The sequence below is a fragment of the Oncorhynchus nerka genome, linkage group LG3 (genome assembly GCF_034236695.1).
Source record: "Oncorhynchus nerka isolate Pitt River linkage group LG3, Oner_Uvic_2.0, whole genome shotgun sequence".
NCBI classification, from domain to species: domain Eukaryota; kingdom Metazoa; phylum Chordata; class Actinopteri; order Salmoniformes; family Salmonidae; genus Oncorhynchus; species Oncorhynchus nerka.
In genome coordinates, this window is record NC_088398.1 from 80,963,971 (window position 1) to 80,990,007 (window position 26,037).

A 26,037-nucleotide genomic window follows, 5' to 3' on the forward strand; every position below is an offset into this window, starting at 1 on the left:
TCAATCAATCCCTATACCAGTCTGCTGTTCCCACATGCTTCAAGAGGGCCACCATTGTTCCTGTTCCCAAGAAAGCTAAGGTAACTGAGCTAAACGACTACCGCCCCGTAGCACTCACTTCCGTCATCATGAAGTGCTTTGAGAGACTAGTCAAGGACCATATCACCTCCGCCCTACCTGACACCCTAGACCCACTCCAATTTGCTTACCGCCCAAATAGGTCCACAGACGATGCAATCTCAACCACACTGCACACTGCCCTAATCCATCTGGACAAGAGGAATACCTATGTGAGAATGCTGTTCATCGACTACAGCTCGGCATTCAACACCATAGTACCCTCCAAGCTCGTCATCAAGCTCGAGACCCTGGGTCTCGACCCCGCCCTGTGCAACTGGGTACAGGTGCAATGTGTGCTGTGCAATTTGGAATAAAGTTTGCGTTGTAATGACTGAATTTTCGGGGTTTTTTCTTAGCCAAACGTGATGAACAAAACTGAGCGATTTGTCTACACAAATAATATTTTTGTAAAAACTGAACATTTGCTATCTAACTGAGAGCTTGAGGCTATAATTACGCTCCCGGATTGCTCGTCGCAACAGGTTAAATGATATGAACAAAAAATATTCAATTATATATGGAACAGCAAGCCAGACAAAATTAAAACGGCCTATTTATATACAGAATATGAATTCAGAGGGCAGAAATTATTAAATATTAATGCATTAGACTTCTTACAAAAGGCATCAGTAATACAAAAGTTATACCTAAATCCAAGCTAGTTCTCTAGTCAATTGGTAAGAAGGTCTCATCCTATGTTCAAGAAGGGCCTTTTCCCCTTTATTCAGATTACAACAGCTCACTTTCGGTTGTTTGAAAAGGAAATCATCTCCAAAACATAGTTATTTTTTAAACAAGCCTTAGAAAGTTGGTTGCAATTTCAGTTGAATCCACCTGAAAAGCTAAGGACCCTGGGACTAAAAACCTCCTTCTGCAACTTAGACCAGGACTTATTGAAGAAGAACCTGACATCATCACCACCACACATTGTGCCTTCAAAACGCATCACTAAGCTAAGGACCCTGGGACTAAACACCTCCCTCTCCATCTTGGATCCTGGACTTCCTGACGGGCCGCCCCCAGGTGGTAAGGGTACTGGGACTAAACACCTCCCTCTCCATCTTGGATCCTGGACTTCCTGACGGGCCGCCCCCAGGTGGTAAGGGTACTGGGACTAAACACCTCCCTCTGCATCTTGGATCCTGGACTTCGTGACGGGCCGCCCCCAGGTGGTAAGGGTACTGGGACTAAACACCTCCCTCTGCATCTTGGATCCTGGACTTCCTGACGGGCCGCCCCCAGGTGGTAAGGGTACTGGGACTAAACACCTCCCTCTGCATCTTGGATCCTGGACTTCCTGATGGTCCGCCCCCAGGTGGTAAGGGTACTGGGACTAAACACCTCCCTCTGCATCTTGGATCCTGGACTTCCTGACGGGCCGTCCCCAGGTGGTAAGGGTACTGGGACTAAACACCTCCCTCTGCATCTTGGATCCTGGACTTCCTGACGGGCCGCCCCCAGGTGGTAAGGGTACTGGGACTAAACACCTCCCTCTGCATCTTGGATCCTGGACTTCCTGACGGGCCGCCCCCAGGTGGTAAGGGTACTGGGACTAAACACCTCCCTCTGCATCTTGGATCCTGGACTTCCTGATGGTCCGCCCCCAGGTGGTAAGGGTAGGTAACAACACAACCGCCATGCTGATCCTCAACACGTTTAAAAAAACAGCTATCAAGTTATTATAATGCCATTATACAATTATTCTCAACATTAATGCGCTCTGACCAATCAGAAAATGGATACACCATTGATTTAATTTGTCACTTTATATAATGTTATCAACCATCTTCACATATTTCCTCAGTAAATTTTGAGATGAAAACATATAACACAATGCAGATATGTGATGATACAACTGTCACATCATTTTATTTTAAACACATTTTTGATCAAATGTAGAGATGCCCAACATATAGAATGTTCTGTATGCTGATCAAATGTAGGTATAATTATTGCAGGCTTTGTTGGCTACATCTCAGAATTTCTGCATTGACAAATTGTCAACCCTAGTCTACTAATTAAGGCGATCCGCTTGTCATTGGCCAGTCAAAGACGATCCTCTTGTCATTGGCCAGTCAAAGACGATCCTCTTGTCATTGGCCAGTCAAAGACGATCCTCTTGTCATTGGCCAGTCAAAGACGATCCTCTTGTCATTGGCCAGTCAAAGACGATCCTCTTGTCATTGGCCAGTCAAAGACGATCTGCTTGGTCCCACAACCTTTTACGTTTCCGGCCGACTTCTGGTTCCTCCTGTAGGATTTCACTGGGGTCGTCTCTACAGCATCTCACTGATCTTAGCCGTTCTTATACATTTGTTGAAGACAAATATACAAAATACATCTTATTTTACTCCTTATTTAAAATAAATAGCATTTAGCCGAAAGTGACCTTTCCAACAATCTGGTTATACTTCTATAAATCGGTTTCATTTTCAAGATCTCTGAATATTGTAACTGACAAGACATCACCTACTCAGAGGCTGCTGATTTTGTCATTGGCCAGTAGAAGGCGATCCGCTTGGGCCTGCAACTTTGCACGATACTGTCCGATCTCTGAATCCTCCTGAAGGATGTTATCAGTGTCGTCTCTGTGTAGCAGATCCAGCATTTCACTGCACACAATCTTGGCTGACTGCTTCAGGATGAAGTAACAGATCATCATGGGCACCTGGTCAGCCAGTCTTTGCACCACAATCTGCGAGAGAGGTGAGGTGGGATGGAGAGTCAGGGCTAGAAGTGATGAGATGGCCACAAGGCAACCAAAAGATTACCAAATGACAACAAAGACTCAGCAAGGTGAACATATAGACTTCACAGTTGGATTGGTCTGCAAAATGCAATATACCATAATGCAACCCTGCCACAACAATGTATGTTGGAAACAATTGTCTTAAAGTATTAATTAGAGATCTCATTGATGATGTCATGGGTTCATTGAACAGGCTGGAGCAGAGCTATATAATGGACACTACCGTTGAAAAGTTTGGAGACACTTAGAAATGTCCTTGTTTTTGACATTTTTTGTCCATTAAAATAACATCAGGTTGATCAGAAATACAGTGTAGACATTGTTAATGTTGTAAGTGACTATTGTAGGTGGAAATATCTACAGAGGCCCATTATCAGCAACCATCACTCCTGGATTCCAATGGCACGTTTTGTTAGCTAATCCAAGTTTATCATTTTAAAAGGATAATTGATCATTAGAAAACCATTTTGCAATGATGTTAGCACAGCTGAAAACTGTTGTCCTGATTAAAGAAGCAATAAATCTGGCCTTCTTTAGACTAGTTGAGTATCTGGAGCATCAACATTTGTGGGTTTGATTCCACAAATTTGTGGAAGGCCCTGATGAGAAAGTGTGTGAGTTTGTCGATAAGCAAGCTACATAACATTCCAGTTTTATGTTAGCTGCAGGTTTAGTAAATTAGATTTTATTTCTGGAACATTCTATACATACTGCACAGTAGATGTGTTGCATTGTACCTCATAGTATGCCTTGAGCAGCCCAGGGTACTTGCTCCTGGTGTCTTGCTCTTTGTCTTCTGCTATTTCCCCCTCCTCTAGAATATGTGTTTCCGCCTCTAGCATAACTTTGTTGAAGATTTCATCCTGTGTGTAGACCTGCATCTCCATCTCAAACTGCTCCACGATCCTCTCCTTCACTATGTTTGACTGCTTTTCCTGGATTGTTTCAATGTTTTTCTGAGTTCAAACAAAGATGAAGATTCCATGAAGACATAAAGAATCTTGGATGCAGGGAGGCAGTGAAATATTGTTACTGTTTCAGAACTAAGTTCAGTTCGACATGATCTAAGTGTCTGTTGATGTTTTCTTTTGAACAGTTCATGCTACAATCCAACATGGGACAACATGTCCATTGTAATTCTTCATAAACATATATTGTGATTTTTAAGTGCTGCTTTGCCTCAAGTTTCTCTCTCTTCTTGCTAGTGCCAATAACTAAGAATTTAATTTCAGCCTAAAATCACAACGTAGAGAATTGTATGATTATCATGTCAGAGCGCTTAACAGTTTACAATTGTCATTACCTTTGAGACCAGATGAAGATAAGGATAGTTCTTAAAGCTCTCTCTGGACAAATGATCAAATTGCTTTTGCACCATGTCTGAAAAACCAAAACAAATGTATTTGGTAAAGAGATGTTAAAAGACAAATGTATTTGGGAAAGAGATGTTAAAAGAGACAAATGTATTTGGTAAAGAGATGTTCAGAGACAAATGTATTGGTAAAGAGATGTTAAACGAGACAAATGTATTGGTAAAGAGATGTTAAAAGAGACAAATGTATTTGGTAAAGAGATGTTCAGAGACAAATGTATTGGTAAAGAGATGTTAAACGAGACAAATGTATTGGTAAAGAGATGTTAAACGAGACAAATGTATTGGTAAAGAGATGTTAAACGAGACAAATGTATTGGTAAAGAGATGTTAAACGAGACAAATGTATTGGTAAAGAGATGTTAAAAGAGACAAATGTATTTGGTAAAGAGATGTTAAAAGAGACAAATGTATTGGTAAAGAGATGTTAAAAGAGACAAATGTATTTGGCAAAGAGATGTTAAAAGAGACAAATGTATTTGGCAAAGAGATGTTAAAAGAGACAAATGTATTTGGTAAAGAGATGTTCAGAGACAAATGTATTTGGTAAATATATTCCACAAAATGTTTTTATTTAAAGGGATAGTTCAGCCAAATTACAAGTCAATAGTCCCAATATTATAATTTGTTTGTGCTTCATGTCCAAACAATCATTGAGTAACTTCATTGAGCTACACAATCAATTTGAGATACACTAGGATCATTTGGACATGAAGAGTGAAAAATGGAAACAGGTAGATTAAACCAAAGCATGGATTGATGTCACACATTGTCCATAGACTGCTTCCAGGGAAAGGAAACCAATATGTCATTTTGTCATTTGAGTGAACTATCCCTTTTACATGTCCTATTAAGTCAATTAAAGTTCAAATGTCACGTGCAAAAGTACAATGAAATGCCGTTCTTGCAAACTAAACCCAACAATGAAGCCCTAAAAATAACATCAAGTAGGACAAAAACACTAGAGAAATAAGAACACAAGTAAGTATATATAGGGACAGTTCCAGGTTCAGTAGCTATATACAGGTACAGTTCCAGGGTCAGTAGCTATATACAGGTACAGTTCCAGGGTCAGTAGCTATATACAGGTACAGTTTCAGGGTCAGTAGCTATATACAGGGACAGTTCCAGGATCAGTAGCTATATACAGGGACAGTTCCAGGATCAGTAGCTATATACAGGGACAGTTCCAGGTTCAGTAGCTATATACATGTACACTTCCAGGGTCAGTAGCTATATACAGGGACAGTTCCTGGGTAAGTTCCAGGGTCAGTAGCTATATACAGATAGAGTTCCTGGGACAGTAGTTATGTACAGGGACAGTTCCAGGTTCAGTAGCTATATACAGGGTCAGTTCCAGGTTCAGTAGCTATATACAGGGACAGTTCCTGGGTCAGTAGCTATATACAGGGACAGTTCCCGGGTCAGTAGTTATATATAGGGACAGTTCCAGGGACAGTTCCAGTGTCAGTAGCTATATACAGGGACAGATCCAGGGACAGTTCCAGGGTCAGTAGCTGTATAAATGGTCAGTTCCTGGGTCAGTAGCTATATACAGGGACAGTTCCAGGGTCAGTAGCTATATACATGGTCAGTTCCAGGGTCAGTAGCTATATACAGGGACAGTTCCAGCGTCAGTAGCTATAAACAGGGACAGTTCCTGGGTCAGTTCCAGGGTCAGTAGCTATATACATTGACAGTTCCAGGGTCAGTAGCTATATACAGGGACAGTTCCAGGGTCAGTAGTTATATACAGGGACTGTTCCAGGGTCAGTAGCTATATACAGGTACAGTTCCAGGGTCAGTAGCTATATACATGGACAGTTCCAGGATCAGTAATTATATATAGTGACAGTTCCAGGGTCAGTTCCAGGGTCAGTAGTTATATACATGGACAGTTCCAGGGTCAGTAATTATATATAGTGACAGTATCAGGGTCAGTTTCAGGGTCAGTAGTTATATACATGGACAGTTCCAGGGTCAGTAGATATATACAGGGACAGTTCCAGGGTCAGTAGATATATACAGGGACAGTTCCAGGGTCAGTAGTTATATACATGGACAGTTCCAGGGTCAGTAGTTATATACATGGACAGTTCCAGGGTCAGTAGTTATATACAGGGACAGTTCCAGGGTCAGTAGTTATATACATGGACAGTTCCAGGGTCAGTAGTTATATACAGGGACAGTTCCAGGGTCAGTAGTTATATATAGTGACAGTTCCAGGGTCAGTTCCAGGGTCAGTAGTTATAGACATGGACAGTTCCAGGGTCAGTAGTTATAGACATGGACAGTTTCAGGGTCAGTAGTTATATACATGGACAGTTCCAGGGTCAGTAGCTATATACATGGACAGTTCCAGGGTCAGTAGTTATATACATGGACAGTTCCAGGGTCAGTTCCAATACCATATGTACAATGTGAATGGATACTGAATTGGTATAGTTAGATACTGTATGTATAGTGGTAAGTTGACTAGGCATCAGGGTATATGATAAACAGAGTAGCATCTGTTTGTGTGTGTTTAGAGTCACTATACATGTGTGTAGATGTTACGTGGTTGAGAAAATGAAGTGTGTGTGTGTTGGAGTGACAGTGTGTGCGTGTGTTTGATGGAATGACCGTGTGTGTGTGCATCTGTAGAGTTCTGACAGTGTGTGTGTGTGTGTGTGTGTGCGTGTGTGTGTTGGCGTGACAATGTGCATAGAGATGGTGCAAAGATACAAATAAATAAAGGGGTCAACTCATAGTCCGGTAGCCATTTTGTTTGCTAGTTAGCAGTCTCATGGCTTGGGGATAGAAGCTGTTCTGTAGCCTGTTCAGGAACCGTTTGTCGTGCAGAAGCAGAGAGAACAGTCTATGGCTTGGGGATAGAAGCTGTTCTGGAGCCTGTTCAGGAACCGTTTGTCATGCAGAAGCAGAGAGAACAGTCTATGGCTTGGGGATAGAAGCTGTTCTGTAGCCGGTTCGGGAACCGTTTGTCGTGCAGAAGCAGAGAGAACAGTCTATGTCTTGGGTGGCTGTGGACTTTAACCATTTTCCGGGCTGCAGCTGGTCAAGATGCTCTCAATGGTGCAGCTGTATAACTTTGTTGAGGATTTGAGGGCCCATGACAAAGCTTTTCAACCTCCTGAGGGGGTACTGTCTCGCCTTCCTCATTACTGTGGGCATGTGTGGACCACTTTAACTCATTAGCCTTTTTGGACACGGAGGAACTTAATGCTCTCGACCTGCTCCACTTCAGCCCTGATGATGTGGATGGGGTTCTGATTCACCAATACCTGCTTTCTTGGGTGTTAATGCTTAATATAATAGGCATGTTTGCCTTGTCATTACTACCATAAGAGACCCATGAATGATGTTCGATAAAGGGGCTTTTGGAAAAACACATCGGCCCTAGAGCTGTAACGTGTACACTGATAAACAGGAAGCAAGTACAGGGGGTGAATTTAATGAATAAACGAACATGAAACAAAACAAGACACATGAGTAGAGTACAGACATGAAACACAGAACAGAAACAATAACGCCTGAGGAAAGAACCAAAGGGAGTGACAGAAATAAGGGAGGAAATCAGGAAGGTGATGGAGTCCAGGTGAGTTTCATGAGGCGCAGGTGCGCGTAACGATGGTGACAGGTGTTCGTAATAATGAATAAACTGGTGACAACAAGTGCCAGAGGGGGAGAGATGGAGTAGACATGACCATGGGTTTTGGTCACTTACCTCTGATTTTCTGTAGTGTCGTCATGGCTGGTGTCTTAAGTTCAGCCACTAGTTTCTGAACAACATGTTGAAATACCCTGTAGTTACTGAATCCTGGCAGCTCACTTCCCCTGTGCTCCTTATCATATTCATCCACCACTTGTTGCACTACTTTGTGGTCTAAATTCAGGAAAACAATGTTAATCATTTATTGGAGATTATAATCACTGTTGTATGACATAACTATTAGTAGTATAATAATTATATCAGTAAATATTAGGGATATTTAGAAACGTAAATATTTATTGGTTATACAAGGTATTATGATGAGCAATACTTGGGCTATTCAAATTCTACCTACAGTTTGATTTGTCATTTTCCAAGCATTTCATCCACTGTGTAAATTCCTTTCGCATGAGAACAAACAGATTCTCCTCAACGATAATATCCCCTTTGGACAGTTGGGTAATCTGCTCATTGAAATCTGTTATGACCTGAAGGAGGAAACATAACAATGAAACCTGTTAAAATGTTTAATATTTAGGTATTTTAGATGACTGTTTAATAAAATGTCTCCACAAGACCCATCCAACCTTACGTCTTCTACAGATATTAAAACTTCTTACGGCTGCGATCCCGGATCGATATGACAACAGCCAGTGAAAGTGCAGGGCACCAAATTCAAAACAACAGAAATCCCATAATTAAAATTCCTCAAACATACCAGTATTTCACACCAATTTAAATATACACTTCTTGTTAATCCCACCAGTGTCCGATTTCAAATAGGCTTTACAGAAATGCACCACAAACGATTACGTTTGGTGAGTGCCTATTCACAGAAAAACACAGCCATTTTTTCAGCCAAAGAGAGGAGTCACAAAAAGCAGAAATAGAGATAAATTAATCACTAACCTTTGATGATCTTCATCAGATGACACTCATAGGACTTCATGTTATACAATATGTATGTTTTGTTCGATAAAGTTCATATTTATATCAAAAAATCTCAGTATACATTGGCGCGTTGTGTTCAGAAGTTCCAAAAAGATCCAGTGATTTTGCAGAGAGCCATCAATTTACAGAAAAACTCATCATAAATGTTGATGAAAATACAAGAATTATACATGGACATTTAGATAAACTTCTCCTTAATGCTGTGTCAGATTTAAAAAAAACTTTTACGAAAAAGCAAACCATGCAATAATCTGAGTACAGCGCTCAGTGCCCAAACAAGCCATTCAGATATTGGCCATGTTGTGGAGTCAACAGAAGTCAGAAATAACATTATAAATATTCACTTACCTTTGATGATCTTCATCATAATGCACTCCCAGGAATCCCAGTTCCACAATAAATGTTTGTTTTGTTCGATAATGTCCATTATTTATGTCAAAATATCTCCTTTTGTTAGCGCGTTTGGTAAACAAATCTAAATTCATGACGCGCGTTCACTAAGAGCAGACAAAAAGTCAAAAAGGTCCGTAGAAACATGTCAAACGATGTATAGAATCAATCTTTAGGATGTTTTTAACATATATTTTCAATAATGTTCCAACCGGAGAATTCCTTTCTCAGTCTCGCTATCACGTGAACGCGCGAGACTGATCTCGTGGCTCTCCGGCAGACCTCTGACCCATTCCACTCTCATTCGCCCCCACCTCACAGAAGAAGCATCAAACACGGTTCTAAAGACTGTTGACATCTAGTGGAAGCCTTAGTGCAACATGACCAATATCCCACTGAATCTTCAATAGGGAATGAGTTGAAAAACGACAAACCTCAGATTTCCCACATCCTGGTTAGATTTCATTTCAGGTTTTTGCCTGCCATATGAGTTCTGTTATACTCACAGACATCATTCAAACAGTTTTCAAAACTTCAGAGTGTTATATATTCAAATATACTAATCATATGTATATCTTAGCTTCTGGAACTGAGTAGCAGGGAGTTTACTCTGGGCACCTTATTCATCCAAGCTACTCAATACTGCCCCCTACTGACATAAGACGTTTCAACAAGAACTATCTTACAGTGACTTGTCCAAGTGTTTTTGTAAAATCAGCTGTCAAGGTAAAGTATTGTTTAACCTGGTGACAAACATAATCAGGGGAAATTAAGGAAGGAGAGTGGAGGAAGTGGAAGTGGAGAACATTTAAATGCTGCTTTATTTATCTTTCTGGACAGTATGTTTACTCTTACACTTGTGTTGCAAATCTGATCAATCCAAATGGCAGAGGATGTGCAACAGAACTGATGCCTTTACACCAAGTACCATTGCCCAAATTCTCTATAGAACATTCTACTGACAATTTACCAAACCATGACAATAACACACCTGGACTACTGTGCAACAGTATGGCTTCCAACCCTACATCATACATTTTTATAGAAATGTTGTACAAAAGAAGAAGTTTACGAAGCTGAAAGACGGAAAGGTGAAAGATGGACTCACCTGAATGAGGTACTTCCTCTTCTCTTCAGGTTCAAGGGGAGGCCCGCCCTCTAATTTACTCAATGAATTCTTTACCTCCCCCAGCTGCTCCTTTATCTTATCTGACATCTGGGGCAGATATGTCTGACCAGGAGCAAACATACAAGTGAACTATTAATAGGTACCAGACCACATGTTTTCCAGTGTGCACTGGGTGTAGGGGGAACAGATAACCATAGGGTATGTGGTTGGACTAACCTTGATCTGTTTGAACAGGGCATTGGTGAGCTTTTTGGCTAGGCACTTGGTGGTTGCCTTCTCCTCATGCACGAGGGATCTATACATTGTAAGGGAGAGAAATATAACAAACACAGTATTTCATCCCAACAATTGGCCATAACCTGGTATGGTATAACCTTTGGCCTACAATGGTCACGCCCCCACATATATCTAATTAACATAATACAAAAAACCATCAATATCCTTCTGTTTAAGCTAGAGATATGTGCTAAGCTAACATATGGATTTGTTTTATTATAATTATACCAAGGATAATTTAGCCATTTTAATTTTGAATGTTAAAAAGTACAATATGCAGAAATGTAAGAGAAGGGAGGGGAGGGACTCTCATTCATCGACACTATATGGAACTACTCTCAAAGGATATCTGGAAAAATATTATTTTTCATAAAATCCTGAAACCCACAGTTTGGGGCCCTGAACATTTTCAGATGTAAAAGCCATCAAAAACAAAGATGCAAGTTTACTTAACACATGGCAAGAACACATTTTACCTGAAGTGCTCATGATTTCGGAAGAATTCCAACTCCTCCTCAATCGCACGGGTTATTGACATGTTTTCATCAATTTGCTTTTGACCACGACATTTCACAATGACATAGCCCATGCTGAGAAAGATGACTCTATTGTGGACAATTTCCAACACATTCTTCTCTGCTCCCGGGTCTATCAGGTCTGGCTTTGTCAGAATGGCTTGAAGACAAATTAAAAGGATTATGATAACTGCTTATATAAAAACACTATAAAAAATATACATGAATCTATATAATTTCTTTACCCAGAGTTCTTGTGCCTTCAGGATCCATTTCTTGTGCCATTTTCAGGGCCTCTGTTGTTGCTATGTCAACATTACATGGTACCACCACCAAAATAATGGTTCTCTTATTCTTTATGAATTTCGTAATGAGATTATTGATCTAGTAAAAAAGTAAGAAGAATGTGACAAAGCAGTCAGGATTCAAGCCTTTGATCGAGTTATGTGATTAATCCACGAGAGGGTATCAGACCGCTTGTTACCGGGATATCGCCCTGTGTGGGGCACTCTGTTCTTTATGGTTCTGACGCTCAACCTTCCTCAACGTCAACACATTCAAAGTGCCTTTCACCAGAATCAACCATCATAGCTACATGTACCTTGCTAGCAATTATGGTATAAAATCTGCACACGTGGCTAAAACAATTCATCCTTAGTGAATCATGAGATGAGAACCAAGAGTCAACAACGTACTGGACCAAGTCCAACAGCTATACGCTCTAACGACAGACTTACTTGGACTCCAATGTCTTCTGGTTGTCCTTTCACTGCCACCCTGGTGATCCCTGGTAAGTCAATCAGACTGAGATCACACACCGTGGAGGATGTGATCTTTAGAGTGATCAGGTCTTCACATATCCCCACTCCCTTTCCAGCTAACGTGTTCTGAGCTGTTAAATCAATGGGAAAATATTCATGAGTTTATTGTTTGTTTGTCTGTCTGTCTTATACCCAGATAGAACTAATCTTATTATAATATATATTCCGTAGTTCTCTATGGTAAATGCCATACAATATTTTCCACAATAAATTATAATGGATTTGTCAATGGCGGTTGGTACCGTTTAAGATTAAGGACAATAATGTATTTTTTATGAGCATGGCCTTATTTCTATTACTATTACAGCGTATGACTGTCATTCATATTCCATTCACCCAGTTCAATGTAACAGTGACAGGTTTAGGTTACTGTCATTCATATTCACCCAGTTCAATGTAACAGTGACAGGTTTAGGTTACTGTCATTCATATTCACCCAGTTCAATGTAACAGTGACAGGTTTAGGTTACTGTCATTCATATTCACCCAGTTCAATGTAACAGTGATAGGTTTAGGTTACTGTCATTCATATTCACCCAGCACAATGTAACAGTGACAGGTTTAGGTTACTGTCATTCATATTCACCCAGTTCAATGTAACAGTGATGAGTTTAGGTTACTGTCATTCATATTCACCCAGTTCAATGTAACAGTGACAGGTTTAGGTTACTGTCATTCATATTCACCCAGTTCAATGTAACAGTGATGAGTTTAGGTTACTGTCATTCTTATTCCATTCACCCAGCTCATTGTAACTCTGATAGGTTTAGGCTACTACATGATACTACAACCTAGCCTATGAATGAAAGTTAACAATGCAGGTGCAAAAGTTGAGAGAATTTTTAGTAATCAAGGTGACAGACACCGACACATCCAATACATTCAATTTGTCTGTAGCAAACAAGAGTTTCTATTGGACAAATTCAGGTATGTTTATGCCTGTTTTGTTCTGTTTGCTTCCAAAAAGTCTGATGTTTTTGATCATTGTATATATAATTCCTCCTCCCATCTACGTGCTCCCCTCCTATCATGTTTTCCCTTGTGGATTCAGTGCTGTGACGGCTGTCTGTGACCAGCCGAAAAAACCTTTCCAAGCCAAACCTTCATATCAGCGCTACACACAGCCGACATCGTTGTCACCATATTATACCATCATGGTCAACCTAGCTACTAGAGCTACTAACCCTAACCCTAACCCCTAACCCTAACCCTATCCCTGACCCTAACCCTAACCCTAACCCCTAACCCCTAACCCTAACCCTAACCCTAACCCTATCCCTGACCCTGACCCTAACCCTAACCCCTAACCCCTAAACCCTAACCCTAACCCTAACCCCTAACCCATCCCTGACCCTAACCCTAACCCTAACCCCTAACCCTAACCCATCCCTGACCCTAACCCTAACCCTAACCCCTAACCCCTAACCCTATCCCCTAACCCTAACCCATCCCTGACCCTAACCCTAACCCTAACCCCTAACCCTAACCCTATCCCTAACCCTAACCCTAACCCCTAACCCTAACCCTAACCCATCCCTGACCCTAACCCTAACCCATCCCTGACCCTAACCCTTAACCCTAACCCCTAACCCCAACCCTAACCCCTAACCCCTAACCCCTAACCCTAACCCTAACCCTAACACGTTAGTAAACCTGATACAATCATGCAGTACAGTGTTCAGTCAGCAGCAAGCAGTTTAGCAGTTACATCGGGAGGGCATCAGTGGCTAACAATTTATAAAACCTAAAAACTTACCTTGACTTGGAAGAGTTCCTTTGTTGGATAGTCATACCCAGCTAGCTAACATAAGATCCCTCTCTGTTTGAGCCTGGTGTCTGAGTAGGCTAAACTAGCTAGCTAACTTCACTAGCTCAGTAACTGAAAGTGTCCTTAACCATTGTCCTCTTGTCTTTCTCTCTATTTGGGTAAGCTACTCACCAAATGTTATGTATTGCAGTGCTAGCTAGCTGTAGCTTATGCTTTCTGTAATAGATTTGTTCTCTGATCCTTTGACTGGGTGGCCAACATCTCAGTTCATATTTCAAGAGCTCTGATAGGATGGAGGACGTCCTCCAGAAGTTGTCATACTTTCTGTGTAAGTCTATGGAAGGCAGGGAGAACCACGAGCCTCCAAGATTTTGTATTGAAGTCAATATAACCAGAAGAAGATGGAAACTAGCTGTCGTCTGGCTACACCATGGTTCCACCCTACAGAGTGCTGTTGAGGCTACTGTAGGGTTTCATTGCAAAACAGTGTGTATTATTCAATGATTTGGTGATGTAAATATTTTAAGTATAACTTTATTAAAAATATATATTTAAAAATATATATTTTTACATTTTGTTTTATTCATTGAGGAGGATTGGTCCTCCCCTTCCTCCTCTGAGCAGCCTCCACTGGTTAATGTACAGTATCGAATAATATGTCTGTGTGTTTGTGTGTGTGTCTGTGTGTGTGTGTTTGTGTGTCTGTGTGTGTGTCTGTGTGTGTCTGTGTGTTTGTGTGTGCTCGTTCCCATCTCACCTTGTTCAACTTGTCTCACGACTTCTGAAGGTTCGTCAAACTCAAAGACTTTCCCTCCGTATGAGATGACAGCCTCCCATTTCACTGTCCTGTCGTTACAGAGTTTAAGTAGCAGTGGGCACCTGGTGACAATACCTGGAAACAAGGAAGTACCAATGACAGATCATTATACTGTATTACAGAACAATCAATACAATACAATATGACAGTACAGTCAACATTGGACCGGGACATGAATTTCATGATAAATATTTAACTTCTGCAGGCTACAGACAACAAGGTTGCTCTAATGTTCAGACAGCATGTCAGACATTTACAGTGTCTGACTAAACGGTTAGAAAACTCATGTACAGTTAACATTTTCTGTAAAGTTTTGCTGTGGTAATCTAGAACAGTTCTAAACATTTCAGTAATGTCCGTGTCTCTGTGGTCCCATTGTACTGTCTGTTTCCTGACCTCGTCTATGGACAAGGACAGTGTGAAAACCTGCTTCAGGGTTGTTTACCTAGCCACGGGCATCAATCGCCAACTTCAGCATCTTCAAACCAAAAACGAGTCAATTCCCAAATCATGTCTAAGTTACACAACCACTTTTAGAGACTTTGGGTGATTTAGGAATGACATTTAAAATGCTAATATTGATTTTAATTGTTTTTTTTGTATGTTCAGAAAACAATACAGAATCTCACCAGTTCCTCTGGGCAGCGCCACCCCAGAAAGAGTCTCAAGCACAGAGCTCTTTCCTGAACTCTGGTCTCCCACCACAGCAATGGTTGGCAGTGGCAGCTCCTTATCTATCCCTATGGATCTCATGTAGTCTATTAAGTCTATGAAGGGCCGGACCTTCTCGGCCAGCTGGTCTTGGAACATACTGAGGGTATGTGAGGGGTACAAAACAATGCAATTCTTAATGGTTAGTTTGTTGATAGACATGCAATGCTGAATTCATTATTTTACACAGTTTTTCTAGATAGTAGATACTATCATTTGAACAACACGGGACGAGAAAATGTAACCCCCCCCAAAAAATATATATACTGCACCATGTGTAACAACATTTCACACAATTTACTGTATAAATAATCACCATCAACATAAAATTGAGAATATTAGGATCATAGTATTGTGGTAGAGTGTAATACTGAGTAGTACTGCAAGGGTGCAATAACAAGTGGAAAATGAATTCATGTCCCACCTCGGTCCATCATCATGAGCCATTTCTTTCTCCCCCTGAAATAAAAGAGAATGAAAGCTAAAGCATTTAGTTGAAAATACAGAATAACAGCAATGCATTTGTATTTTGAACTAAAGTTATTAGAATCTAAATCATAACATAACATAAATATAACATAAGAGGAGATACAGTCTCACATGCCCAGTTCGGAACCTCACCATTTGGCCAACTAAAACACCATTTAAGCCAACTGCTCTCCCAGGAAAAACTGTGATTTTACTGTAAAACACTGGGTATACCAAACATTAAGAACACCTTCCTGAATGATACACTGCTCTCCCAGGAACAGGCCCAGATCCCTGTGATTTTACTGTAAAACACTGGGTATACCAAACATTAAGAACACCTTCCTGAATGATATACAGAATGATACACTGCTCTCCCAGGAACAGGCCCAGATCCCTGTGATTTTACTGACATGCTCTCCCAGGAACAGGCCCAGATCCCTGTGATTTTACTGAATGATATACTGCTCTCCCAGGAACAGGCCCAGATCCCTGTGATTTTTTACTGTAAAACATCCCTGGAATGATATATACCAAACTGAATGATATACTGCTCTCCCAGGAACAGATCCCTGTGATTTTACTGAATGATATACTGCTCTCCCAGGAACAGGCCCAGATCCCTGTGAATGATACACTGCTCTCCCAGGAACAGGCCCAGATCCCTGTGATTTTCCCAGGAACAGGACCAGATCCCTGTGATTTTACTGAATGATACACTGCTCTCCCAGGAACAGGCCCAGATCCCTGTGATTTTACTGTAAAACACTGGGTATACCAAACATTAAGAACACCTTCCTGAATGATATATACACTGCTCTCCCAGGAACAGGCCCAGATCCCTGTGGAACAGGCCCAGATCCCTGTGATTTTACTGAATGATATACTGCTCTCCCAGGAACAGGACCAGATCCCTGTGATTTTACTGAATGATATACTGCTCTCCCAGGAACAGGCCCAGATCCCTGTGATTTTACTGAATGATATACTGCTCTCCCAGGAACAGGACCAGATCCCTGTGATTTTACTGAATGATATACTGCTCTCCCAGGAACAGGCCCAGATCCCAGGAACAGGCCCAGTGATTTTACTGAATGATATACTGCTCTCCCAGGAACAGGACCAGATCCCTGTGATTTTACTGAATGATATACTGCTCTCCCAGGAACAGGCCCAGATCCCTGTGATTTTACTGAATGATATACTGCTCTCCAGCAGAACAGGCCCAGATCCCTGTGAACTGAATGATATACTGCTCTCCCAGGAACAGGCCCAGATCCCTGTGATTTTACTGAATGATATACTGCTCTGATGTTGAGTTGCAGGAACAGGACCAGATCCCTGTGATTTTACTGTAAAACACTGACTACCAGATTAGGAACATTAAGAACACCTTCAATGTCTATACAGAAATATACCTAATCTCCCAGGAACAGGCCCAGATCTGCCCCACTTTTACTGTAGAATGAAACACTTCTCCCCAACACATTAAGATCACCCTTCCTGAATTATACAAACCAATACACTGCTCTCCCAGGAACATTTCCTGATCCCTGTGATTAATTAATCATAATGAACACTGCTCTCCCAGGAACAGGAATGATTTGATTTATAAAGATCCAATAGTGATTTTCGGAACATGAATGATAAACTGCTCTAGCCCAGTACAGGCTAATTCCAGATCCCTGAATTGATTTTACTGAATGATATACTTATCTCCCAGGAACAGGACCAGATCCCTGTGATTTTACTGAATGATAACACTGCTCTGACCCAGGAACAGTAGGCCCAGATCCCTGATTTTACTGAATGATATACTAACTCTGACCAGGAACAGGACCAGACCTCCCTGATTTTACTGAATGATACCTACTCCCTATCCCTAACCCACCCCTAAACCTAACCAATCCCTGTGATTTTAAGTAAAACACAGGCCCAGGTCTGTAAAACACCTAAGATGTTTTAACATTGTTTAATGATAGATCCTCAGTATTTGAAAAGTAATTGTTGTTGTTGTTGCAGTAATTAAGTAAAACCTTATATGATTCTCCCAGTTGAAGAACCAGATCCCTGTTGATTTTCCAGAGGCGAGGTCAGTACAGGTGCACTGGGACTACCAAACATATCTCAAGGCTATCAGACTGTTAAACTTTGAGTGGCTGCTGCCAAACACTGTCATTGAGACCCAACTCCAGCCACTTTAATAATGGGAATTGATGGGAAATGATTGTATCCCTTAGCCACTTTAAACAATGCTACCTGTATATAAAATGAAAGAGTAGTATATACTGTACTGACATAAGTACTGCATCCTTATGTAATACATGTATCACTAGCCCTTTAACTATGCCACTTTGTTTACTTTGTCTACATACTCATCTCATATTGATTTTACTGTACTCGATACCATCTACTGTATGCTGCTTGTACCAGAATGTCATATATCCTTATGTACATATTCTTTATCCCCTTACACTGTGTATAAGACAGTAGTTTTAGAATTTTAGTTAGAATTATCACTGCATTGTCGGAACTAGAAGCCAAGCATTTCGCTTCAACCATGTGTATGTGACCAATCAATTTGATGTTGAGTTGCTAGGTGAATCTAGTAAAAATGAAAGAGTGGGCAGTAACTGAATAAGTAAAATCCTTATATGATTTTAAACATTAGACTAGACTATTAGATTAGAATGTATTTATAGGTCAATGTCTATCAGAGCATAACTTGGTACACTATATATGCCTGTACAAAGGTTTGTGGACACCCCTTCAAATTCGTGGATTCAGCTATTTCAGCCCCACCCGTTGCTGACAGGTTTATAAAATCAAGCACACCGCCATGCAATCTCCATAGACAAACATCGGCAGTAGAATGACCTTACTGAAGTGCTCAATGACTTTCAACGTGGCACCGTCATAGAAAGTCACCTTTCCAGCAAGTCAAGAACAAACCAGTTCGTCAAAGATGTGTCCTAAGAACAGCCAATAGCCGTTGTATATTTGCCATATACCACACCTAAATCGGGCCTTATTACTTAATCATAGCAGTCAAAAAAACTAAAATGGACATTGATGGAAAATGATTTGATTTAATAAAGTCTAATTATATTTTCTATCGGAACATAACAAGTATTATTATTTTGATGGAAATTGATCTTCTTAGCCTTCAGTACATCGTTGCTAATTCCGTCAATATTCCTTCTGAATTCGCTCAATAACATTCTGAAAAAAATGTTTAAACTATTTTATTACCTATATTTATATTATTATTACCTATATTTATATTATTATTACCTATATTTATATTATTATTACCTATATTTAACAACAAATTCTTATTTTCAATGACAGCCTAGGAACAGTAGGTAAACTGCTGTGTTCGGTGCCAGAATGACAGATTTGGGGCCTATCCCTAACCCTAACCCTACCCCTAACCCCTAACCCTAACCCTAACCCCTAACCCTAACCCTAACCTGACCCCTGATCCTCACCCTGACCCTGACCTGACCCTAACCCTAATTCACAACTAGAATGACAGATTTGGGAGTTTTATCCCTATCCCTAACCCTAACCCCTAAACTAGCCCTAACCCTAACCCTATTCACAACCAGAATGACAGATTGGGACTAGACTGAAAAACAGCTTCTATCTCAAGGTTTTAACATTGTTTGCGAATGATAGATCCTCAGTATTTGAAAAGTAATTGTTGTTGTTGTTGGTTAAGCCACAGAAAAAGTAAAAGACCTTCCCACTAGCCATTATTGGCTGAAGTAATGAATGGGCTGGACATGCCGAGAGAGGAGTTCAGATTAGTCTGCCATATTGAAGGCATATGTGTCACGCCCTGGTCTAAGTATTTAGTGTTTTCTTCATGTATTGGGTCAGGCCAGGGTGTGGCATAGAGTTTTTGTATTGTGGTGTGTTTTGTCTTGGGATTTTGGAATGTGTGTATAGTGGGATTGTAGCTTAGTGGGGTGTTCTAGGAGAGTCTATGGCTGTCTGAAGTGGTTCTCAATCAGAGGCAGGTGTTTACCGTTGTCTCTGATTGGGAACCATATTTAGGCAGCCATATTCTTTGGTTGTATTGTGGGTGATTGTCCTGTGTGTCTTGATGTCCTGGTTAGAGGTTAGTAGACACTTGTATAGGCTGTTTTCGGTTTGTAGTGTTAGTGTTTTGTTGTGTGTTACGTTTGTTTATTAAAGATGAATCACAATAGACACGCTGCAGTTTGGTCCGACTCTCCTTCACCATTAGAAAGCCGTTACAATATGTCTATTTGAGTTTGTCAGTCTGTTAGTAATCCTGTCCAACGCAGCTATTTTTATGTATTGTGTTGTGGAGCTGCATAAGCTCTCCACGTTCTGGAGTTTTGAAATCAGTGGAATTAGATTATTTTTATGTATTGTGGAGCTGCATAAGCTCTCCACGTTCTGGAGTTTTGAAATCAGTGGAATTAGATTATTTTTATGTATTGTGGAGCTGCATAAGCTCTCCACGTTCTGGAGTTTTGAAATCAGTGGAATTAGAGAATTTTTATGTATTGTGGATTAGCATCCACTTCTGGAGTTTTGAAATCAGTGGAATTAGATTATTTTTATGTATTGTGGAGCTGCATAAGCTCTCCACGTTCTGAGTTTTGAAATCAGTGGAATTAGATTATTTTTATGTATTGTGGAGCTGCATAAGCTCTCCACGTTCTGGAGTTTTGAAATCAGTGGAATTAGATTATTTTTATGTATTGTGTAGTGGAGCTGTGATAGCTAAAGAGATGGAGAAAACACCTGTGTCTGGATTACATCTTCAAACTAAGAGCAACCGTGGTATTGCATTCCTGACAGGGAGATGCGTCCATCTTGCATCATGATGTATACACCTATTTGAGATATTATGTTTCTAATTTTGACAGAAAAGTGGTTTCATTTCACGCTAAAGTGTACTTCAGCTAGCTAGCTAAAGTTAGCTGGCTGGCTCCCTTGCAGACTTTATTTTTTGTTTCCCAGAGCCGCTTGCTATTCTAGTTAGAGCCTAATGTTAGCTAGCTAACATTGAACATGGTTGGTTAGCTGCCAGCAATGTGGCATTGTTGGCACTTTGTACATTGTTGTATAATTAGCTAACGTTATCTGGCTGGCTCGTTAGCTAACATTACGTGTGTACAACACCCATTGAATATGGCCGGTGTCAGTAAAAGTCTGCTTAAAAGAGTAATGCAATTGTTGACAGCAGAGCTGGTTAGGCTGTTTTCATGTTATCCAGAGGTAAAGAAATCATCGGCCAGAGCGTCAAGGCCACGAAAACTAAACGAGATGCGTGGGACTAAAGCTTAAGAGGATGTGAACGATGCTGAATGGGTGTAGACAAAGAAGAGCTGTTCATTAGATACCAAAATATTCCAAGGGGATTTTTCAAAAAATGTAGATTACAAGTTGATCAACTGTCACGTTCTGACAATAGTTATTTTGTATTTTCTTTGTTTTAGTGTGGTCAGGGTGTGAGTTGGTTGGGCAGTCTATGTTTTCTGTTTCTATGTGGGGTTTCTTGTTTGGCCTGATATGGTTCTCAATCAGAGGCAGGTGTTAGTTTGTGTGGCTGCACCAGATAGAACTGTTTCGGTTGTCACTTTGTTTTGTAATTTGAAGTGTTCAGTTTTTTTAATTATTATTAAATTAAGATGAACACTAACCACGCTGCGCTTTGCTCCACTCCTTCTTTCACCGTCTACAACCGTTACATCAACTTTCAAAGCAGAATTACTTTCGCATTGTTCCTCAAATGCAGTGTATGTTATACCATTTTGTAGCTCTGAGTCTGATTCAATGTAAAAAACACAATTTCACATTTTACTACATAAGACCGAATCCAGGCGGTTGAGTCACATTTGTCGGTTTTAGGCCTATGTATTTTACTTAGTTACTTAGCAGTTCTGTCCCAAGTCTGTGTTACTCCATCCCTACTGACAGATACAACAGTAGTTCTGTCCCCGGTCTATTTAATTTTGACTCATTTACCCTAGAAATGACATATAAGTTGGTTGTCATAAAATATGGTGTCTCTAGCTCTATCGATTTCTGTGTAATTAGGAAAATAACTTAAGTGTTACTTTCGTCCCGGTACTCCCCTACCTCATTTTCCAATGTATTGAGAATAGCAAATCAAACCTTTTTAGACTTCAATAATACAACCACTTGTTTAAGGATTCAAGGCAACAGAAGATTCACTTAGAGCTCAACGACCTTTCAGAATGCGAATATAGTAACTGACTTGATTGAAACTCCTGTTGATACAATTAATAAAGGTAAAACTATTTAATGATAACTATGGTAGAGATAATAAAGGTTAAGCTATTTAATGATAACTATGGTAGACATATTAAAGGTTAAACTATTTAACGATAACTATGGTAGAGATAATTTAAGGGTCCTCTAAAATTAATTTGGATAGGATAACCACATTAATTACAATAAATTAGATCAATTAATTACTCCAGTAATAACTTCATCAATTATATTGAATATCCATAGTCAAGGGAGCAACTTTGTTTTAAGTTTTTTATCCAATTGGATAATCACTCCAAACAGTCTAGCGACCGCTCGGAGCAGTCCGCATTTTCCTGAAGCACACCGTTGCCTAGTTATGTATCACATTCCAATGATGTGCTCCGAGTGCAGCGTTCTAAGGCACTGCATCACAGTGTAAGAGGAGTCACTTCAGGCCCTGGTTAGAAAATAGGCTACATCACATCCGGCCGTGATTGGGAGTCCCATGGGGTGGCACACAATTGGCCCAGCGTCGTCCGGGGAAGGCCATCATTGTAAATACGATTTTGTTCATAACCGACTTGCCTCGTTAATTAAAGTTTAAATAATGTGGGGGATGTAGGGGATGTCCCCCCATCCCCAGTGACAGGTCTGCCCCTGTCCATTGCCAAAGACCCACAACCAAGGTCCCAAACGTGGTTCAGGAATACTGAGTATTGATGGAGAAAAGTGGGGAAGACTCACTTTAACATGCATTGGCCGATCTAAACCTAATATAGGCGTGACTATAATAACAAGGCTTATAGAAGGGCAATGGGTTTCACTGAATTTCAGACAGACAGCAAATGTTCTGCATCATAACACTGTCATAACACTGTCATAACACTGTCACAACACTGTCACAACACTGTCACTGGTACAACACTGGTACAACACTGGTACAACACTGGTACAACACTGGTACAACACTGGTATAACACTATCATAACACTGTCATAACACTATCATAACACTATCACAACACTGTCACAACACTGTCATAACACTGGTACAACACTGGTACAACACTGGTACAACACTGGTACAACACTGTCACAACACTGTCACAACACTGTCACAACACTGTCACAACACTGTCACAACACTGTCACAACACTGTCACAACACTGTCACAACACTGTCACAACACTGGTACAACACTGGTACAACACTGGTACAACACTGGTACAACACTGGTACAACACTGGTACAACACTATCATAACACTATCTATTATGCTCCGTTATAAGGTATCAGGCTGTGGGTGTGTCATAGGCTGTCATAAGGCTAGAAAATACAGCAATATCTTTGTCATAACACGATCATGACATATTTATGACAGCTTATGACATGTGTTATGAACCTTTATGACATGTTCAAATAACCTGTACCCCAAAAGGTTGGCAAGCAATTCCCCCAATTACCAATAATCAAATGTACAGCAATGGACCAATCAGATCTCATTATTAAGTATTACAGAGCTTCGATTATTCTAAAGAAATGCCTTTGATATTTGAAAACAGACCTCAGCTCTCTTGTTCAGAAAATGATTTCTCAGATAAAAAAAAAAAAAAAAAAAATATTCAGTACATGGGCTAGTTTATCTGGACATTTCTGACAAGTTATAAATGGCTCTCTAAGGTATAAAATGACTGAGATGACAAGAGTAAAACTGGAGATGCACTCTCTATTATTATTCTATTACAACATTCAAGAATAAGTTGAAAGCCAGACTGAGTTAATAAACGTAAATGAACTCCTCCACCGCCCGCCCCGCCCCACTGTTTGGAATCCACCAGTGGTGGAATAAGTACCTCATCGTCCTACTTGAGTCAAAGTTTAGATACCTTAATAGAACGTTACTCAGTGGAAAGTAACTCACCCAGTAAAATACTACTTGAGTAAAAGTCTAAAAGAATTTGGTTTTGTATATACTTAAGAATCAAAAGTAAATGTAATTGCTGAAAAATACTTAAGTATCAAAAGTAAAAGTATGAATAATTTTAAATTCCTTATTTTAAGCACAGCAGATACAACCATTTTCTTGATTTTTAAATGTATGGATAGCCAGTGTGACGACCCTCCCACTCTGTCTGCCGTATTCTCTCTTTGTTCTTGTTTCCTTATTAGGATGCCGGTGGGCGGAGTTGGGAGGGTCGTCAGCTACATGGGAAACACCTGGGACAGGTGTCTCCCAGGATAACTAGACCTCTTCCACATTCATGGAGGAGACTCTCTCCATGCAGACACCTTTATAGATTTGGTTGTTTTCTTGGTGGTTTTTTGGTTGTTTGTTTTAGCATCTTTCAACACCCTGCATTATCATATTCATGCATGCAAAACACTCACTTACACTACTGATTACTGATTACAGACACCATTGTATATTATACTTAGTTACCTATTTAATAAATATATATTTTATTACTCCTTATCTTCACGTTGTCTCCCTTTTGTTACGGGCTTTGAGCCGGTTCGTGACACCAGGGGTACACTCCAACACTCAGACATCATTTACAAAAGATGCATTTGTGTTTAGTCAGTCTGACAGATCAGAGGCAGAAGGGAGGACCACGTGTTGTCTTGATAAGTGCGTGAATTGGACCATTTTACTGTCCTGCTAAGCTTTCAAAACGTAACGAGTACTTTTGGGTTGTCAGGCAAAATGTATGGAGTCAAAAGTACATTATTTTCTATAGGAATGTAGTGAAGTAAAAGTAAAAGTTGTCAAAAATACAAATAGTGAAGTACAGATACCCAAACAGCAACTAAAGTACTATTTTGAAGTAGTTTTACTTAAGTACTGGAAATCACTGGAATAAATGTGGTCCATTATTTCTACAGTTTCATTTGGTTTTATTCCTTTCAATGTAGATTGAGGTAACCCTGCCTTAGATGATAACAACACCACCTTCAATGGAACTGAACAGAGTTAAGGATTCTTAGGGGTTCTTAAACATTTCCAGCTAGAGACCCAAATTAGAAACTGACCGTCATCCCATGACCCAAATCATCCTCCAGAGACCCAAATTAGAAACTGACCGTCATCCCATGACCCAAATCATCCTCCAGAGACCCAAATTAGAAACTGACCGTCATCCCATGACCCAAATCATCCTCCAGAGACCCAAATTAGAAACTGACCGTCATCCCATGACCCAAATCATCCTCCAGAGACGCAAATTAGAAACTGACCGTCATCCCATGACCCAAATCATCCTCCAGAGACCCAAATTAGAAACTGACCGTCATCCCATGACCCAAATCATCCTCCAGAGACCCAAATTAGAAACTGACCGTCATCCCATGACCCAAATCATCCTCCAGAGACTCAAATTAGAAACTGACCATCATCCCATGACCCAAATCATCCTCCAGAGACTCAAATTAGAAACTGACCGTCATCCTATGACCCGAATTATCCTCCAGAGACCCAAATTAGGAAATGACCATCATCCTCCAAAGACTCAAATTAGGAAGAAATAGTGTGCGATTATATATTTATTTTATATAACTTGCGACTCACCTCTCACTCGCTCACGGCCCACTTTGGATCCCGACCTATAGTTTAAGAAACCCTGATCTTGTCCATTTAAATGCACACTTACTTTGAAATCGTTGCCACTTTCAGACAAGCAGGCTGTGCGTTGAGCCAGGGTCACAGAGCAGTACAGGTCTACAGCTTGAGTCTATCACCTTTCATGTAAAGCAAAATGAAAGTGAAACGTTTTGATGGTCCATTCTGGGAAATCACACCATTATTCTGAATCTGTTACACAGTGCCTAATCACATCTCAGATACAACCTCATTGGTTCTTAAGGGTCACATGATTTCCCAGAAAGTCAAATGAAGTCCAGGTAGTTTCTCAAAGTACAAACTAACACAGATAGACACAATAAAACGGATGACATCCCACTGTGGATGTAATAGACTTTACAATGGG

The 26,037-nt window shown here is 40.4% G+C and overlaps 1 protein-coding gene across 3 annotated transcripts; it reads right to left on the reverse strand.

Moving 5' to 3' along the window:
- Positions 1 to 1,867: 1,867 nt before the first annotated feature.
- On the reverse strand, positions 1,868 to 25,781 carry LOC115137606 (interferon-induced GTP-binding protein Mx2-like). Of its 3 annotated transcripts, none has more exons than XM_065016089.1 (15): positions 25,702 to 25,781; positions 15,753 to 15,787; positions 15,247 to 15,428; positions 14,558 to 14,692; positions 11,949 to 12,103; positions 11,457 to 11,595; positions 11,173 to 11,371; positions 10,637 to 10,715; positions 10,400 to 10,522; positions 8,306 to 8,438; positions 7,966 to 8,124; positions 4,173 to 4,249; positions 3,607 to 3,825; positions 2,594 to 2,815; positions 1,868 to 2,371 (listed from the first exon to the last, which is right to left on the reverse strand). In XM_065016089.1, the coding sequence occupies exons 2-14, from the start codon at positions 15,773 to 15,775 to the stop codon at positions 2,594 to 2,596; spliced, it is 1,845 nt and encodes a 614-aa protein (XP_064872161.1). In that variant the 5' UTR covers positions 15,776 to 15,787; positions 25,702 to 25,781; the 3' UTR covers positions 1,868 to 2,371. The 3 variants fall into 3 exon arrangements, with proteins under 3 accessions (XP_064872161.1, XP_064872160.1, XP_064872159.1); XM_065016088.1 differs by having other exon boundaries at positions 1,868 to 2,424; XM_065016087.1 differs by lacking the exon at positions 25,702 to 25,781 and adding an exon at positions 25,620 to 25,690 and having other exon boundaries at positions 1,868 to 2,815.
- Positions 25,782 to 26,037: the final 256 nt, after the last annotated feature.